The 17141-nt window shown below is 42.4% G+C and overlaps 1 protein-coding gene across 4 annotated transcripts in view; it reads left to right on the top strand.

The window, feature by feature from the left end:
• The window catches only part of LOC122550573 (ferroxidase HEPHL1), a 141941-nt gene that overhangs the window by 62724 nt on the left and 62076 nt on the right, over nt 1-17141 (top strand). For all 4 annotated transcript variants that reach the window (XM_043691507.2, XM_043691508.2, XM_043691505.2 and 1 more), the window contains exons 9-10: nt 3331-3542; nt 10470-10620. In XM_043691507.2, the coding sequence (XP_043547442.1) occupies nt 3331-3542; nt 10470-10620 (363 nt within the window). The remainder of the gene's footprint in view (nt 1-3330; nt 3543-10469; nt 10621-17141) is intronic.

Genomic DNA, 17141 nt, shown 5'->3' with positions numbered 1-17141 from the left:
GCCGTTCCAAACTGATGCTGGAATGCGAGTGATAGGAGGTAAGGAAATAGCTGAAGAACTCAATAAGTACTTTGCATCAGTCTTCACAGTGGAAGACATGAGTAATATCCCAATAATTAAGGAGAGTCGGGGGCAGAGTTGAGTATGGTAGCCATTACAAAAGAGAAAGTGCTAGGAAAGCTAAAAGGTCTAAAAATTGATAAATCTCCTGGCCCCAGTGGGCTAAATCCTAGAGTTCTGAGGGACGTGGCAGAGGAAATAGTGGAGGTGTTGGTTGTGATCTTTCAAAAGTCACTGGAGTCAGGGAAACTCCTAGATGATTGGAAAATCGCTGTTGTAAACCCCTTGTTCAAGAAAGGGTCAAGGCAAAAGATGGAAAATTATAGGCCAATTATAACCTCTGTTGCTGGTAAAATTCTAGAATTCAGGGTATTAATTGTTAAGGGTGAGATTTCTAAATTCTTGGAAGGGCAGGGTCTGATTAGAACAAGTTAGCATGGATTTAGTAAGAGGAGGTCGTTCCTAACAAACTTGTTAGAATTCTTTGAAGAGGTAACATGTAGGTTAGACTAGGGAAATCCAGTGGATGTTATCTATCTAGACTTCCAAAAGGCCTTTGATAAAGGAGGCTGCTGAGTAAGGTGAGGGCCATGGTGTTCGAGGTGAGATACCTCATGGACTGAGGATTGGCTGTCTGACAGAAAGCAGAGAGTTGGGATAAAAGATTCTTTTTCAGAATGGCAGCTGGTGACAAGTGGTGTCCCACAGGGTTCAGTGTTGGGGCCGCAGCTGTTCACTTTATGTACTAATGATATGGACGAAGGGACTGGATGCAATCTGGCGAAGTTTGCTGATGGTACGAAGTTAGGTGGACAGGCAGGTAATACCGAGGAGGTGGGGAGGCTGCAGAAAGATTTAGATCAGAGTGGTGCTGGAAAAGCACAGCAGGTCAGTCAGCATCCGAGGAGCAGGAACATTTGATGTTTCAGGCAAAAGCCCTTCATCAGGAAAGAGCTTTTGCCCGAAACATCAATTTTCCTGCTGTGTTTTTCCAGCACCACTCTGATCTAAACTCTGGTTTCCAGTATCTGCAGTCCTCACTTTTGCCTTGCAGAAAGATTTTAGACAGTTTAGGAGAGTGGTCCAGGTAATGGCTGAAATTCAATGTGAGGTCTTGCACTTTTCAAAAAAGAATACAGGCATGGACTATTTTCTAAACGGTGAGAAAATTCATAAAGCCAAAGTACAAAGGGATCTGGGAGTGCCAGTTCTGGATTCTCTAAAGGTTAACTTGCCGGTTGAGTCGGTGATTAAGAAAGTGAATGTAACATTGTCATTTATTTCAAGAGGTTTGGAATATAAAAGCAGCAATGTGCTTCTGAGACTTTATAAAGCTTAGTTAGGTCTCATTTAGAGTACTGTCCAATTTTGGGCCCCACACCTCAGGAAGGACATACTGACATTGGAGTTTGTCCAGCAGAAATTCACACAGATGATCCCTGGAATGGTAGGCCTAACATATGATGAACGGCAGAGGATCCTGGGATTGTTTTCACTAGAGTTTAGAAGATTGAGGGGAGATCTAATAGAAACTTACAATATAATGCATGGCTTAGAAATGGTGGGTACTGGGAAGTTGTTTCTGTTAGGTGGGGAGACTAGGACCCATGGGCACAGCCTCAGAATTAGAGGGGGTCAATTGAGAACGGAAATGAGGAGACATTTCTTCAGCCAGAGAGTGGTGGGCCTGTGGAATTCATTGCCATGGAGCGCAGTGAAGGCTGGGACGTTAAATGTCTTTAAGGCAGAGATTGATAATTCCTTGCGAGATCAAGAATTTAAGGGCTACCGAGGAGTGTGGGTAAGTTGAGTTGAAATGCCCATCAGCCAGGATTAAATGGCAGAGTGGACTCGATGGGTCGAATGGCCTTACTTCAACTTCTATATCTTTTCTCCCCATGTTGAAATTAAGATTGTGCATTTACTGCGCAACTTGATCTAGGCCAATTTTTGTCATCTTGGTATCCTAATTTGGGGTGATTGTGGGATGATTAGAGGGGTCAGAAATTCCATTCCACTAGATTCCTGCTAACCTTAAGTCTCTCCTGCATTAAAACCTGGAATAGGCATCCAAAACTTGCACTCAAAGCCAGTGGGGATTTCATTAATAGATACTAAAGGGAACAGAGACTACTGTGCCAATTTCTGCTCCAAGAAATTGTTAGCACTGAATAGCCAACACACCAATTATAAGCTGGTGGAGTGGTGGCCTCAGGAGAATCTACAGGAAGGACAACCTTTAAGATGTCCATTGACTGTAAGAGTAAGCCTTTTTAAAGGCATTCAGGTTTTTTTTAATACATGTGCAAATTTTTATTTATATAGCATTGTAAGTCACCACAATTTTTGGTCAAGTTTCATTTGCCTGAGTGAGTATGTAGAACTAAAGAGCGTTGTGATCTCTGTAGAGACTGAAAGCTTTTTAGAAAATATGAATTTTCAAGCAACTGACAGGCAAGATCTCATGTTTTAAGACTTTAGCAATAACAAACAAGCTAAAATCCATAAAATAAACTTTACTTAGGCAGCTAATGCACAAAACAAAACAAAAGCTCCTTTCATATTAATTAATGCGGTCAAGTGATGACTTTCGAAACTGTTGTGCTGTGTGCACACTTCTGGTAAATATGTATATTTACAGGACCAGTACCACATTAACATCCAGCTCCCCACCAGTTTCACTTCACCTACCGAGACACCAGGGCATAAGTTCTAGTATCCTAGAAAAGTTAGTGTTTCAAATCTGATTTTTGTCAGCAAGTCCCAATCCAATTATTTCCTGTTCAAAATCTCCAAGAGCCCTGTCTGTTCAGTTCCTGTCCTTTTGAAGAGAAAACCGTCTCGTCAGCAAACGGTACCTCGACAGCAGTACGTTAGTTTTGTCTCTACCTGTCAAAAAGCAGCTGTCCTTTTTTGAAAATGTGTTAAGACTGTCACTTGGAATTTCAATAGCTTTCTGTTTCCCCGATAGAATCCAAATCACATGGGCCTGTTTTTGCCTAGAGATCGTTGCTGTGGCTAACCATCCTTCTTTGCAGAATAGTCTGTTTCACCTTAAGTTGTAAAGGTCAGCATTTGTGACATGACGAATCTGCAGAGTGATTTTTTTGTTTTTAAAAAGACAGCCTGTTAAAGAGTGTGCACTCATACCCTTACAGGTCATTGTCAATGACTTCACAAGAAAATGATTCCTTCAGGCTGCAAAAGGAACTTTTGAGAATAGTTCTGAAACAAAATTCATTTTAATGCCTTTTAAATTGGAATTTGAAGGTTTTGAGAAAAATGGTTCCCACGTAGAGCCTGACACATCCTTCATCTACAAGTGGACAGTACCTGACCATGTTGGACCTGCAGTGAACGATCCACCCTGCCTGACTTGGATGTACTATTCTGCCACCAATCCAGTTGAGGACACCAATTCAGGCCTAATTGGGCCACTGGTTGTCTGCAGACAGAATACACTAAATCCAGATGGCTCACAGGTAGATTACCTTTAATTTTTCTTAAGCCTTTTCAATTAAATATATCTCATATTTTTCATTTTGTTAATTGTTACAGCTTACTTTTCCTTCACCTTGTAAAGAAGATGATGTATAGTAGTAATGTTGCTGGATTAATAATCTAGAGGTTTAGACTAATCCCCTGGGGATGGTGATTTAAATCCTAGCATGGCTTCTGGTGGAAATCAGTTTTCAGCTAATAATTTTTTTTATTCACTTGTGGATTGTGGGCATCTCTGGCTGGTCAGCATTTATTGCATGTACTTTGTTGCCCTTGAGGAGAAAGTGAGGTCTGCAGATGCTGGAGATCAAAGTTGAAACTTTATTGCTGGAACAGCACAGCAGGTCAGGCAGCATCCAGGGAACAGGAGATTCGACCTGAGGAAGGGCCTGTGCCCGAAACGTCGAATCTCCTGTTCCCTGGATGCTGCCTGACCTGCTGTGCTGTTCCAGCAATAAAGTTTCAACTTTGTTGCCCTTGAGAAGGTGGTGGTGAGTTGCCTTCTTGAACTTTGAGGAAGTGCCAAAGTTGAACTGGGGAGGACAAGTTAAAAATCACACAGCACCACATTATAGTCCAACAGGTTTATTTTGAAGCACAAGTTTTTGAGCGCTACTCGTTCATCAAGTAGCTATGGAGCAGGACCATTGGTCCCCTTCGCCAATGCAAACACTGCTGATGTTGTCAGGTCTTCAACTGGGCCCAAACTTGCCTCCGCTGCTGCCTCCATGAATCTTTGCTGGGACCCCAAATTTGCTTATGCTGCAACAGCCATACATTGGTGCTCGGACTACCTCAATGATGCAGAAGCTGCTGGGAACCTAAACTCTCCGCCACCGCCATGAGTCTGTGCTGGGTCAGGTCGCCACTGCTGCTGTCGATGCAACCAAGCTCTTTGACAAACAGTAAGTAAAATAATAGAGAAAAAAATACAAAGAAAATTACAACACAGGGACAGGCCCTGTGGTCCTCCAAGACTGCGCTGATTCAGATCCTCTAAACCTATTTTCAAAGGATCTGTATCCCTCTGCTCCCTGTCCATTCATGTATCTGTCTAGATACATCTTAAATGACACTATCATGCCTGCCTCTACCACCTCCGCTGGCAACGCATTCCAGGCATCCACCACCATCTGCGTATAGAGCTTTCCACACATCTCCCTTAAATTTTTCCCCTCTCACCTTGAACGCATGACTCCTAGTAATTGAGTCCCCCACTCTGGGGGAAAAAGCTTCTTCTTGCTATCCACCCTGTCTATACCTCTCATGATTTTGTAGACCCCCTCAACCTGGTCCCCCCTCAACCTCAGTCTTTCTAATGAAAATAATCCTAATCTACTCATCTTCTCTTCATAGCTAGCATCCTGCATACTAGGCAACATCCTGGTGAACCTCCTCTGCACCCTCTCCAAAGCATCCACATCCTTTTGGTATTGTGGTGACCAGAACTATACACAGAATTAGAAATGTGGCTGAACCAAAGTCCTATACAAGTGTAACATGACCTGCCAACTCTTGTACTCCATACCGTGCCAGATAAAAGAAAGCATGCCGTATGCCCTCATGACCACCTTATCAACCTGTGTTGCACCTTCAGGATACAATGGACCTGAACACTTGGGTCTCTCTGTACACCAATTTTCCCCAAAAATTGGACCTTCCAAAACTCATCACCTTGCATTTGCCTGGATTGAACTCCATCTACCATTTGTTTCGCCCAACCTATCGATATTCTGCCGCATTCTCTGACAGTCCTCTTCACTATCTGCTACACCACCAATCTTAGTGTCATCTACAAACTTGCTAATCAGACCACCTATACCTTCCTCCAGATCATACATGTATATCATAAACAACAGTGGTCCCAACACTGACTCCTGTGGAAAACCACTGGTCATAACTCTCCATTTTGAGTAACTCCCTTCCACTACTACTGTCTCCTGCTGCCCAGTCAATTCTTTATATATCTAGATAGTACACTGAACCCCATGCGACTTCACTTTCTCCATCAGCCTACCATGGGGAATCTTATCAAATGCCTTACTGAAGTCCATGTATTTGACATCTACAGCCCTTCCCTCATCAATCAACTTTGTCACTTTTTAGATTAGATTAGATTACTTTACAGTGTGGAAACAGGCCCTTCAGCCCAACAAGTCCACACCGACTCGCCAAAGCACAACCCACCCAGACCCATTCCCCTACATTTACCCCTTCACCTAATGCTACGGGCAATTTAGCATGGCCAATTCATCTAACCTGCACATTTTTGGACTGTGGGAGGAAACCGGAGCACCCGGAGGAATTCCACACAGACCCTGAGAGAATGTGCAAACTCCACACAGACAGTTGCCTGAGGTGGGAATTGAACCCACGTCTCTGGCTCTGTGAGGCAGCAGTGCTAACCACTGTGCCACTGTGCCGCCCATCTTCAAATAATTTTATTAAGTTGGTACGACATGACCTTCCCTACACAAACCTCTTTTCCCTCTCACTGATGAGCCCATTTTCTTCCAAATCTAAATAGATCCTATCCATCAGTACCTTCTCCAGCAGCTTCCCTACCACTGACGTCAGGCTCTCTGGTCTATAATTCCTGGGTCATTCCTGCTTCTCTTCTTAAACAAGGAGACAACATTAACAATTCTCCAGTTCTCCGTGACTTCACTCATGTTTAAGGATGTTGCAAAAACATTTGTTGAGGCCCCAGCTATTTCTCCTTTCGCTTCCCTCAGTAACCTGTGATAGATCCCATCCAGACCTGTGGATTTATCCATCTTAATGCCTTTTAGAATACTCAACTTCCTAACACTACGAAAGAGAAAAAGAAGAAAACAGCAAACCAAAAAAAAACAAAAGTGGACAAGCCCTGAGGCTCTACTACACTGTCATCTTTCTGGAAGGTGTGGTGTTCCCATATTTCTACTGCCCATGTCCTTCTAGATGGAAGTGGTCATGAGTTTGGAAGATGCTGTCCAAGAATCTTTTGTGAATTTCTGCAGCAGTGCTGCTATCGAGCATCGGTGGTGGAGGGAGTGGATATTTGGGGCTGTGATGCCAATCCAGCAGGCTGCTTGGCTGCTTTTGTCCTGGGTGGTGTAAAGCTTCTTGGATGTTATTGGAGCTATACTCATTGAGGTGAGTGGGGAATATTCCATCCAGAATGTGGAAAATAGTAATAGTCTCAGGCATGATGACAATGGAAATTTATCATTGCATTTTGGTTCACTATAACTTTTAGATAAATAAATCGCTGTCTTTATCTGGTCTGACCTGGTATGTGATTCCAGAAACACAGTAATGTGATTGGTTTGTAACTGCCCTGTGAACTAACCAAGCAAGCCACTCAGTTCAAGGGCATTTAGAGATAGACAGCAAATGCTGCTCTTACTAATGACTCTCCCATACTATGAAAGAAAAGTAAAGAAAAAAACCCAAAACATTGGAGGCTTATGTAGAGTCATAGAGATGTACAGCATGGAAACAGACGCTTCGGTCCAACCCGTCCATGCCGACCAGATATCCAAACCCAATCTATTCCCACCTACCAGCGCCCGGCCCATATCCCTCCAAACCCTTCCTATTCATATACCCATCCAAATTCCTCTTAAATGTTGCAATTGTACCAGCCTCCACCACTTCCTCTGGCAACTCATTCCATACACGTACCACCCTCTGTGGAAAAAGTGGCCCAGTAGGTCTCTTTTATATCTTTCCCCTCTCACCCTAAACCTATGCCCTCTAGTTCTGGACTCCCTGACCCAGGGAAAAGACTTTGCCTGTTTACTGTATCCATGCCCCTCATAATTTTATAAACCTCCAACCTGTTCGACGAGGTTCTCCATGGGAGACTGATTAGCGAGGTTAGATCTCACTGAATACAGGGCGAACTAGCTATTTGGATATAGAACTGGCACAAAAGTAGAAGACAGACGGTGGTGGTAGAGGGTTGCTTTTCAGACTTGGTCCTCTACTTTTTGTCTTTTTCATAAATGATTTGGAGCTGAAAATGTGTTGCTGGAAAAGTGCAGCAGGTCAGGCAGCATCGAAGGAGCAGGAGAATCAACGTTTTGGGCATGAGCCCTTCTTCATGCCCGAAATGTCGATTCTCCTGCTCCTTCGATGCTGCCTGACCTGCGTTTTTCCAGCAAACATTTTCAGCTCTGATCTCCAGCATCTGCAGTCCTCACTTTCTCCCATAAATGATTTGGATCCGAGCACAAGAGGTACAGTAAGTAAGTTTGCAGATCACGCCAAAATTGTAATGGCGGCAAATCGCGTTACCTCAGATTACAACAAGATCTGGACCAGATGGACCAATGGGCTGAGAAGTGGCTGATGGTGTTTAATTCAGATAAATACGAGATGCTGCATTTTGCAAAAGCAAATCTTAGCAGGACTTATACACTTAATGGTAAGGTCCTAGGGAGTGTTGCTGAACAAAGAGACCTTGGAGTGCAGGTTCGTAGCTCCTTGAAAGTGGAGTCGCAGGTAGATAGGATATAGAAGAAGGCATTTGGTATCCTCTCCTTTATTGGTCAGAGTATTGAGTACAGGAGTTGGGAGGTCACGTTGCGGCTGTACAGGACATCGGTTAGGTCACTGTTGGACTATTGCGTGCAATTCTGGTCTCCTTCCTATCGGAATCAGAGGAAAACTCTACATTGGTTGATGTTATGCCTCGGACAAAGGTAGATGGTTATGGTTGCTGGAAGTTAATTATCTCTCAGATCATCATTGCAGGAGTTCCTTAGGATAGTGCCTAAGTCCAAGCATCTTTGCTTCATCAATGGTTTTCCTTCCATCATATGGTCAGAGTAGAAATGTTTACTGATAAATGCATAGTATTCAGTATCATTTGTGACTCCTCAGAAACTGAAACAGATTGTGTTCATGTGCAGCAAGATCTAGACCGTATTCAGGCTTGGGTTGGTAACTGGTAAATAATATTCACATTCTTCATTTGTCATAACATTGAGTACTATTATAGCTGTAGAAGACATTGATAAGGCTCCATTTTGTGACTGCGTACAATTCTGATCACCCTGCTATAGGAATGATGATATTAAACTGGAAAAGGTGCAAAAAAGACTTGCAAGGATCTTGCCAAAATGGGAATGTTTGAGTTATAAGAAGAGGCTGGATAGGCTTGGACATTTTTCCTTGGAGTGTAAGGAGGCTGAGGGGTGACCTTTACGGAGGTTTAAAAAATCAAGAAGGGTATAGATAAAGTCTAGATAAGCTAAAGTCTTTTCCCCAGAGTTGCGGAATCCAAACTAGACGGCATAGGTTTAAGGTGAGAGGGGAAAGATTTGAAAGGGACCTGAAGGGCAACACAGGGTGGTGCCTATATAGAACAAGCTGCAAGAGGAAGTGGTAGAGGTAAGTGCAGTTACAATATTTAAAAGATATTTGGACAGTTACATGGATAAGAAAGATTTAGAGGGATATGTGCCAAGCACAGGCAAATGAGACTTGGTTTAGTTTAGGAAACCCCTGCTTGGCATGGACGAGTTTGGCTGAAGGGCAGTCTCCATGCTGTTTGATTCTATAACTACATTTCGCAAGTGCCAGATAATGACTACCTCCAACAAGAATTTGCATTAAAATTTGCAAAATGCTTCAATTGCAATCATCGACCACTTTGATAATCACACCCTTCATGCTAGTCCTTAGTGGAAAGAATATATATGCAAAGTGTATTGCAGTTCTTTTTTATCAAAGTTCCTGTACAATCACCTTCAAACCTCCAGCTTTTACCACCTATGAGAATAAAGCTAGCAGACCATGGGAAGTTGCTTGTACTACCTGCAAGTTATCCTTCAAGCTACACATGACTTTGACCTGGAACTACGTAATTGTTCCTTCACTCTCCTGGAGTCAAAATTTGGACTTCCTATCCACAACTCTGTAGGTGTACTCTCTCAAGACGCATAACAGCAGCTCAAGAATGTGGCTCACCACCATCTTCTCAAGGGCAATTAAGAAGAGCTTCAAGTGCTGACTTTGCCAGTGATGCCCACATCTCAAAGAAATATGGAAAAAAACACCAAATTTTACATAGAAATATTTACTGTGGTCATGCATTATTTCTCCTTCTCTGCTAATGTAAGACAAACATTAAGTAGTTTATTTTAAATAGATTAATATGTTTATAGATTTAGTTGTGAAAGGCTTTTCTTTACCATCTCACTGAAACAATTGCACATGTTTGCGTCCACTCTGGCAATGCATTGTATTGTTTCCCATTGCTAAATCCATGCTTTTGTACCTGTTTTGAAGAAGTCAGAAGATGCTTCTAGACCTGTTGACATTCTCCAGCATTTCCTTCAGAATTTGTTTCAGATTTCAAGCATCTGCATTATTTTGCTTTTATTTGTTATTGTTATGAATCTGTTGTTTGCTTGCTGTTTGCTACCTGCTCACTACTCTCTGGCCCCTTGCTACTCATCTTGGTGCCTTGCCTGTCCTCCCTTACCCAGCTTCTCTCCATCCCATTCAGTGTCTTGTTTAACACTGGGCTCTAAAATACTTACTACCTCACTCATCACTTTGCTCTCAATCCCTTGCCACTCTATTCACAGCACAATTTGCATTTGCTTTCTACTGTTCTTTCTGACCCTAAACCAGATTAGTACCAGCAAGAGGTTGAATTCCCATTCCTGTTTGTTATTATTTGGAGTATTGGCGATTTGTAGCTCTGTTGAAACTGAACAGAGTGAATAAATCCACTGCCTTCACCTGTATGTGAGTCCACCATGCCTGTGTTTTTAATCAGTCACACAGTACACTGAATGTATTTGGGTTTCTGACTGGAAGCATATCAAATAGTGTTTGCACTTGGGAGCTATCCATAAATTTCAACTTGAAAGTGTCTTTCCAATTTATGAAATGTTTTTTCTTTGCAGAAAGACATTGAACAGGAGTTTTACTTGCTGTATACAGTTTTTGATGAAAATCTTAGTTGGTATCTTCCAAAGAATTTGGAGACATTCATTCAAAATAGTTCCAGCATCGATCAGGAGGATGAAGAATTTCAAGAATCAAATAAAATGCATGGTGCGTGACAGTCATGAGAATATCTTTAAGCACTTTGAGGCATTTTTGCATTTTGTAATGTGTAACTAGTGAACATTTTAAACCTTTAAATGGTTTTATATTGATATGTTGTTACTGAGGATTGTCAGTATTTTTCTGTGCTTTGCATTATTGTGTGGTAAGGAACTCTTAACAAGTCTGCCAGCAAATGATGCCAGTGCAATTCTTCTCACAACCCTCCACCACCACCACCTGCCTTTTATCTTTTGAGCCAGTTCTGTATCCAAATGGCTAGTTCTCTCTGTTTTCCATGTGATCTAACCTTGCTAATTAGTCTACCATGAAAAACCTTATTGAACACCTTACTGAAGTCTATGAAAGTCACGTCCACCACTGGCCCTTTTCAATCTTCTTTGTTATGTTTTCAAAAAACTCAATCAAGTTAGTGAGACTTGATTTCCCATGCACAAAGCCATGTTGACTATCTCTAATCAGATGCAGAAATGCTTATGTAACTCCTGCAATATTTTATTATTGGAAACATCATCTCCAGAATATGCATGTGCTGGTTTAACCTCCCTTCCTCTTCACAATAGGATTGCCATAGTGAATGAGTAAGTGAGAGCTCTGACCTCCATGCTGACCAAGATGATGAGAGCACCACGTATTGGAATATTTGCACTAGTGAATACTGGAAGGCTCTTCCAGACCACTATTGGAGAGCCCACTATCCTGTCAGAGTCACGTGTGCATTCCTCCTGTTTCTCTATATTCAGAGAGAGTGGAGTGATATTTCCTCTTTTGACTTGGCACAGTTGGTAGCACTCTTGCTTCACAGTCAGAAGGTGTGATCTTGTTATAATGATTGAATGCAAAGGTCAAAGCTGACATAACAGTGCAATACTGACGGAGTGCTCAATTAGAAGGGTTATCCCTCAGATGAGATGCTACAAGGCCCAGTCTGTCCCCTCAGATGAATGTGAAAGATGTCATGACTCTATTTTAAAAAAAAAGGCAGGGATTTTATCCACCAGCGTCTAGATATTTTCTAACCAACTTGTTCAAAGATGTTATTACATGCTTTTGGAGCAGGTGGGACTTGACTTTGGACCTTGTGACTCATGGGTAGGGACATTACCACTGCACCAGAAAAGCCTCCTGCCTGGCCTCAATTCATTTATCCATCATTCAGAATCACAATGGCAAAATATCTGATCATTGTCACATTGCTGTTGGTGGAAAATTTGAGTTCAAATTGCCTGCAATGTTCTGTCCTTAACAACAGTGACTACACTTTGAAAGTACAGATTGTTCCACTATAACAAGCGTTTTGTCAGCACAAATTGGCTATAACACAATCGACGAATTGTGAATGTTGTTTGGATAATGCAAACTTTCTATTTAAAGAGTAGAAACGCAACACAGCTGGAGGAACACAACTGTCACGTAATAGCAGAATGACCTGTACTTCACTATCTGTAAAGCAGTTTGAGATTTCATGACTGGTGCTATATAAATGTAACTATAATTTTTGGATGCAGTAATAGATGGTACACTTTATGACAATCCTGATGTAATCTGTTAATTGAGCATGAAAGTTAGACTTGCAAAGAAATTGACAGTTCTTTCACAGACACTGACAGCACTGTGTTTTCTTTGTTGTGAGGCTACAAATCTGGATTCATTTCAGTGACCACATCCTTGGTAAAGCATAGCCACCGCATGTAATGTCTCTGAGTTAGGTCCAGGTAAAATATCTCCTCCATGAAAACCCTAGGTGGGTAGGGCTTCTTATTAAGAACCCTTCTTTCCTTCACCTCTGTCTGCGTCTGTGAGCAGCTTGCCTTCTTTACTGTAGACAAGCAGGAGGCTGGAAGAATACAGCAAACCAGGCAGCATCAGGAGATAGAGAATTTAGCATTGCGGGCTTCTCTACTTTGGATTCCAGTATCTGTAGTTTGTTTTGTCTTTAGTGTGTTTGTGCCATCTCTCTTTGATGCTGTAATCCAATGATGTCGACTTTAGCAATTGGTGTACTCAGAATCCTTGGTCCCCTGTAGAATTTACAAATATTTATATCTCCTCCAGACATGCACTATTTCTAAAAATGCAACAACTGTTAGAAGAAAACAACTAAGAACAAAATTGAGTGTTGGAGGATGACTTATTTTTGTTCAGGGAATTCCCATGTATCTGAGCAAATGTTCAGCTCATTTATGAAGGATGAAAAATAGAATAGTAAAGCTGAAAATAGCAGGTGAGGTATCGAATCCCTTCTAGGTATTGAGTGTCACCATACTCTGTTTATTTTTATAAACTTTGGATGCTAGATAACATTTGGCATGGGATTTATGTGCAATGTGTTCTGCAATAATGGTACTCCTACTTTGAAGTGTGTTAGTATAAATCAGTACAGACTTAGACTGGATGTGCTGATAAGTAACCTTGTTGAGGATTTTTCAACCAAGCAGACTCATTTTATTTACATGGATTTAACTTGTGAGGCAAATAGTCAGAAGTAGTGAAGGAAATGGTCTCACAAGACAGTCATCGGGAGGAAGTGCATTTGGTCCACCTAAATTCCACCAATCAAACAAGACCCAAAATACTCCTGTATAAACATTCAATAGTTACTCATGATGGTAGTAAAATTATTTTACTGGTTTAGTTTCATTCATAGAACCCCCCTAGTGTGGAAACAGGCACTTTGGAGAAACAAGCCCACACTGAACCCCTGAAGAGTAACCCACCCAGACCCATTTCCCTACCCTACGTTTACCCATGACTAATGCACCTAACCTACACATCTCTGAACACTATGGGCAATTTAGCATAGCCAATTCACCTGATCTGCACGTGTTTGGATTGTGGGAGGAAACTAGAGCACCCAGAGGAAACCCTCACAGACATGGGGAGAATGTGCAAACTCCACACAGACAGTCACCCGAGGCTGGAATTGAGCCTGATCCCTGGCACTGTGAGGCAGCAGTGCTTATTGGTGAGCCATTAAGCCATCGTGCTGCCCATAATGGTTCCTTAATGTTTCATTTGGTAGCATTCTTTTTCTGTGTCAGCAATTGTGAATTCAAACTGTAAACTGACTCTCCAGTGCAGTATTTTGAGAGTGCTACATTGCTGGATCTATTTTTGATGTAACATTAAACCAAGGCTTTGTCTGCATTCTGAATGGGCATAGAATATTCTAAGGCAGTGTACGGTAACTAGGAATTTTTTTATTTTTTGTGTGGGGTTGGGGAGGGGTAAGGAGTGAATGATAGATGGAGATAGTGTCCAAAGAGAGAGAAAAACAGTTGGACAGACAAGAGTGAATAATGGTCAACTTAGGAGAATGAATAGCTGCTAATGGGATTGTTAGTGGCTAACAATGAGTAGTGTTCAAAGTTAAAAATGACACAACATTAGGTTATAGTCCAACAGGTTTATTTGGAAGTACTAGCTTTCAGCGTGCTGCTCCTTCATCAGATAATTAGTGGGGTATGATCATAGGACACAGAACTTATAGCAAAAGATCAGTGTCATGCAATTAAAACAATATATTGAACAAACTTGAATTGCTGTTAAGTCTTTCATCTTGTAGAATGGATTGCAGGTTTCGATTCATTAAAATGTAATTCCCAGAACATCTTTTAAGTTACGTTCTCGAGATAACTTAAGATTGTAAAAGAAAAAAGTGACATCTCAGCTTATAGAATGTATTAAAGGTGTGAGATTAGAGTCTGACTGTATCTGTCTTGAGTCAGACTGGTTCTATTTCTAAAGTAGGGATTTATAAAATGTTATATAGATTGACTTCCTGCATTGACTGCCTGCAGGTTGTGTTTATTTTTTGAGCAAAACTAGAATGTACGTGCAAATAGAATTCTGCAAATGCAAAGTCACCCCATAGACATGTGTGTACATGAGGGAGAGAGCGAGTGTGGCATGAGACAGTGTAAGTTTGCACGTGTAACTGCTTGGTAGTGTGTGTGCATGGGTGTGATGGAGAATAAGCCTGTGAAAGGGGTGTCTGTGTATGTGTCTAAGAGAAGGTCTCCTTAATGTAGAAGTGTGTGTGAGAGAGACAGTGTATAGTGTAGTGGGGTTACCTGTAGTGTAACATGAACCCAAGGTTCCCGGTTGAGGTTATCGTCATGGCTACTGAACTTGTTATCAGCCTTTGCTCGGCCACTTTGCATTGTTGCATATCCTGAAGTCTACCTTGGAGCATGGTCACCAGAAGATCCGAGGCCAAATGTCCTGACCACTGAAGTGTTCCCTGACTGGGAAGGAGCATCCCTGTCTGGAGAATATTGCGTGGTGTCCGTTCATCCATTGTCATAGCATCTGCTTGGTCACAGAATTGTACCATGCCTCAGGGCATCCTTGCCTGCAGTGTATGAGATAGACAATATTGGCCGAGTCACGTGATTACCTGTGGTGTACATGGTGTATTACAGGTGACCCCACACACATACACATTCTTACATACTCACACACTCAAGCAGACTCTCTCATACACAACTTCTCTCTCAGACACACACGCTTACTTACACCTCCCCACACTTACACCCATGCACACACCCTTTCACAGGCTTATACTCCATCATACTAATGCATGTACTCTACCAAGCACACAAGTAATGCGCAGTAACATTCATGCATACACACTCTCTCTCTCTCCCTCTCATGCACGCACGTATGTGTGTACACACCCACACACACACACATGTGTCTATGGGTGAATTTCTATTTGCAGGCACATTTTATTTTTGCTCAAAAAGCATGCACCTTACAGGCAGTCCATGCAACATTTAATAAATTTGTAATTTGGAAATGGAACCAGTCTGATTCAAGACGGAGATGCAGGCAGACTCTGACCTCATACCTTAGAACATAGAAAAATACAGCGCAGTACAGGCCCTTTGGCCCTCGATGTTGCGCCGATCCAAGCCCACCTAACCTACACTAGCCCACTATCCTCCATATGCCCATAAAGAGGGAGAGTCCACCACTGCTACTGGCAGGGCATTCCATGAATTCATGACTCGCTGAGTAAAGAATCTACCTCTAACATCTGTAATATACCTACCACCCCTTAATTTAAAGCTATGCCCCCTCGTAATAGCTGACTCCATACGTGGAAAAAGGTTCTCATGGTCAACCCTATCTAAACCCCTAATCAACTTGTACACCTCTATCAAGTCACCCCTAAACCTCCTTTTCTCCAATGAAAACAGCCCAAGTGCCTCAGCCTTTCCTCATACGATCTTCCTACCATACCAGGCAACATCCTGGTAAACCACCTCTGCACCCGTTCCACTGCCTCCACATCCTTCCTATGGTATGGCGACCAAAACTGCACGCAATACTCCAAATGCGGCCGCACCAGAGTCTTATACAACTGCAACATGACCTCAGGGCTCCGGAACTCAATTCCTCTACCAATAAAAGCCAGTACGCCATATGCCGCCTTCACCGCACTATTTACCTGGGTGGCAACTTTCAGAGATCTGTGTAAATGGACACCAAGAATCCTCTGCTCATCCACACTACCAAGTATCCGACCATTAGCCCAGTACCCCATCTTTTTGTTACTCATCTCAAAGTGAATCACCTCACACTTAGCTATATTGAACTCCATTTGCCACCTTTCTGCCCAGTTCTGCAACTTATCTATATCCCGCTGTAACCTGACACATCCTTCCTCACTGTCAACAACTCTACCGACTTTCGTATCATCTGCAAACTTGCTCACCCAACCTTCTAGCCCCTACTCCAGGTCATTTATAAAAATGACAAACAGCAATGATCCCAAAACAGATCCTTGCAGAATACATTGTCTGAGCTGAGATGTCACCCATTTTTATAAAACCTTAAGTTATCTTGAGAATGTAGTCCAGAAGGCTGTAGAGTTCCTACGCAGAAAATGAGGTGCTGTTCTTCCAGCTTGCGCTGAGCTTTGCTGAAGCCCTGCAGCAAGACTAAGATAGAGATTTTGGCCAGGAAACAAGATAGTGTATTGAAGTAGCAGGCAACTAGAAGCTCAGGGTCTGTCCGCAAAAAAGGGTAGCTAGAAAAGATTTTTTTTTATTTTCACAGAGGGGGCATTAGGTCAGAGGGATAGATTTACTTAGTGTGCAAGATTAGATTACTTAGTGTGGAAACAGGCCCTTCAGCCCAACAAGTCCACACTGACCCACCGACGAGCAACCCACCCAGACCCATTCCCCTACATTTACCCATTCACCTAACACTATGGGCAATTTAGCATAGCCAATTCACCTAACCTGCACATCCTTGTGACTGTGGGAGGAAACTGGAGCACCTGCTCCCAGTGTCTCCCATGCAGACACTGGGAGAATGTGCAAACTGTATGCAGACAGTTGCCAGAGGCGGGAATTGAACACTGGTCTCTGGCGCTGTGAGGCAGCAGTGCTAACTACTGTGCCACCATGCCGCCCCAAAGTAAGAATCAGCAGATTTAGAGGGCATTTGTCGTAAAATGTTTTTATCCAGAGTATATTGGCTATCTGGAAGTCACA

The sequence above is a fragment of the Chiloscyllium plagiosum genome, unplaced genomic scaffold, assembly GCF_037043375.1.
Source record: "Chiloscyllium plagiosum isolate Xiang-an unplaced genomic scaffold, Cpla_swu_hap1 HiC_scaffold_6, whole genome shotgun sequence".
Classification (NCBI taxonomy): domain Eukaryota; kingdom Metazoa; phylum Chordata; class Chondrichthyes; order Orectolobiformes; family Hemiscylliidae; genus Chiloscyllium; species Chiloscyllium plagiosum.
Note: the sequence above shows the minus strand (reverse complement) of the source record. Positions and strands in the feature narration are given on the sequence as shown.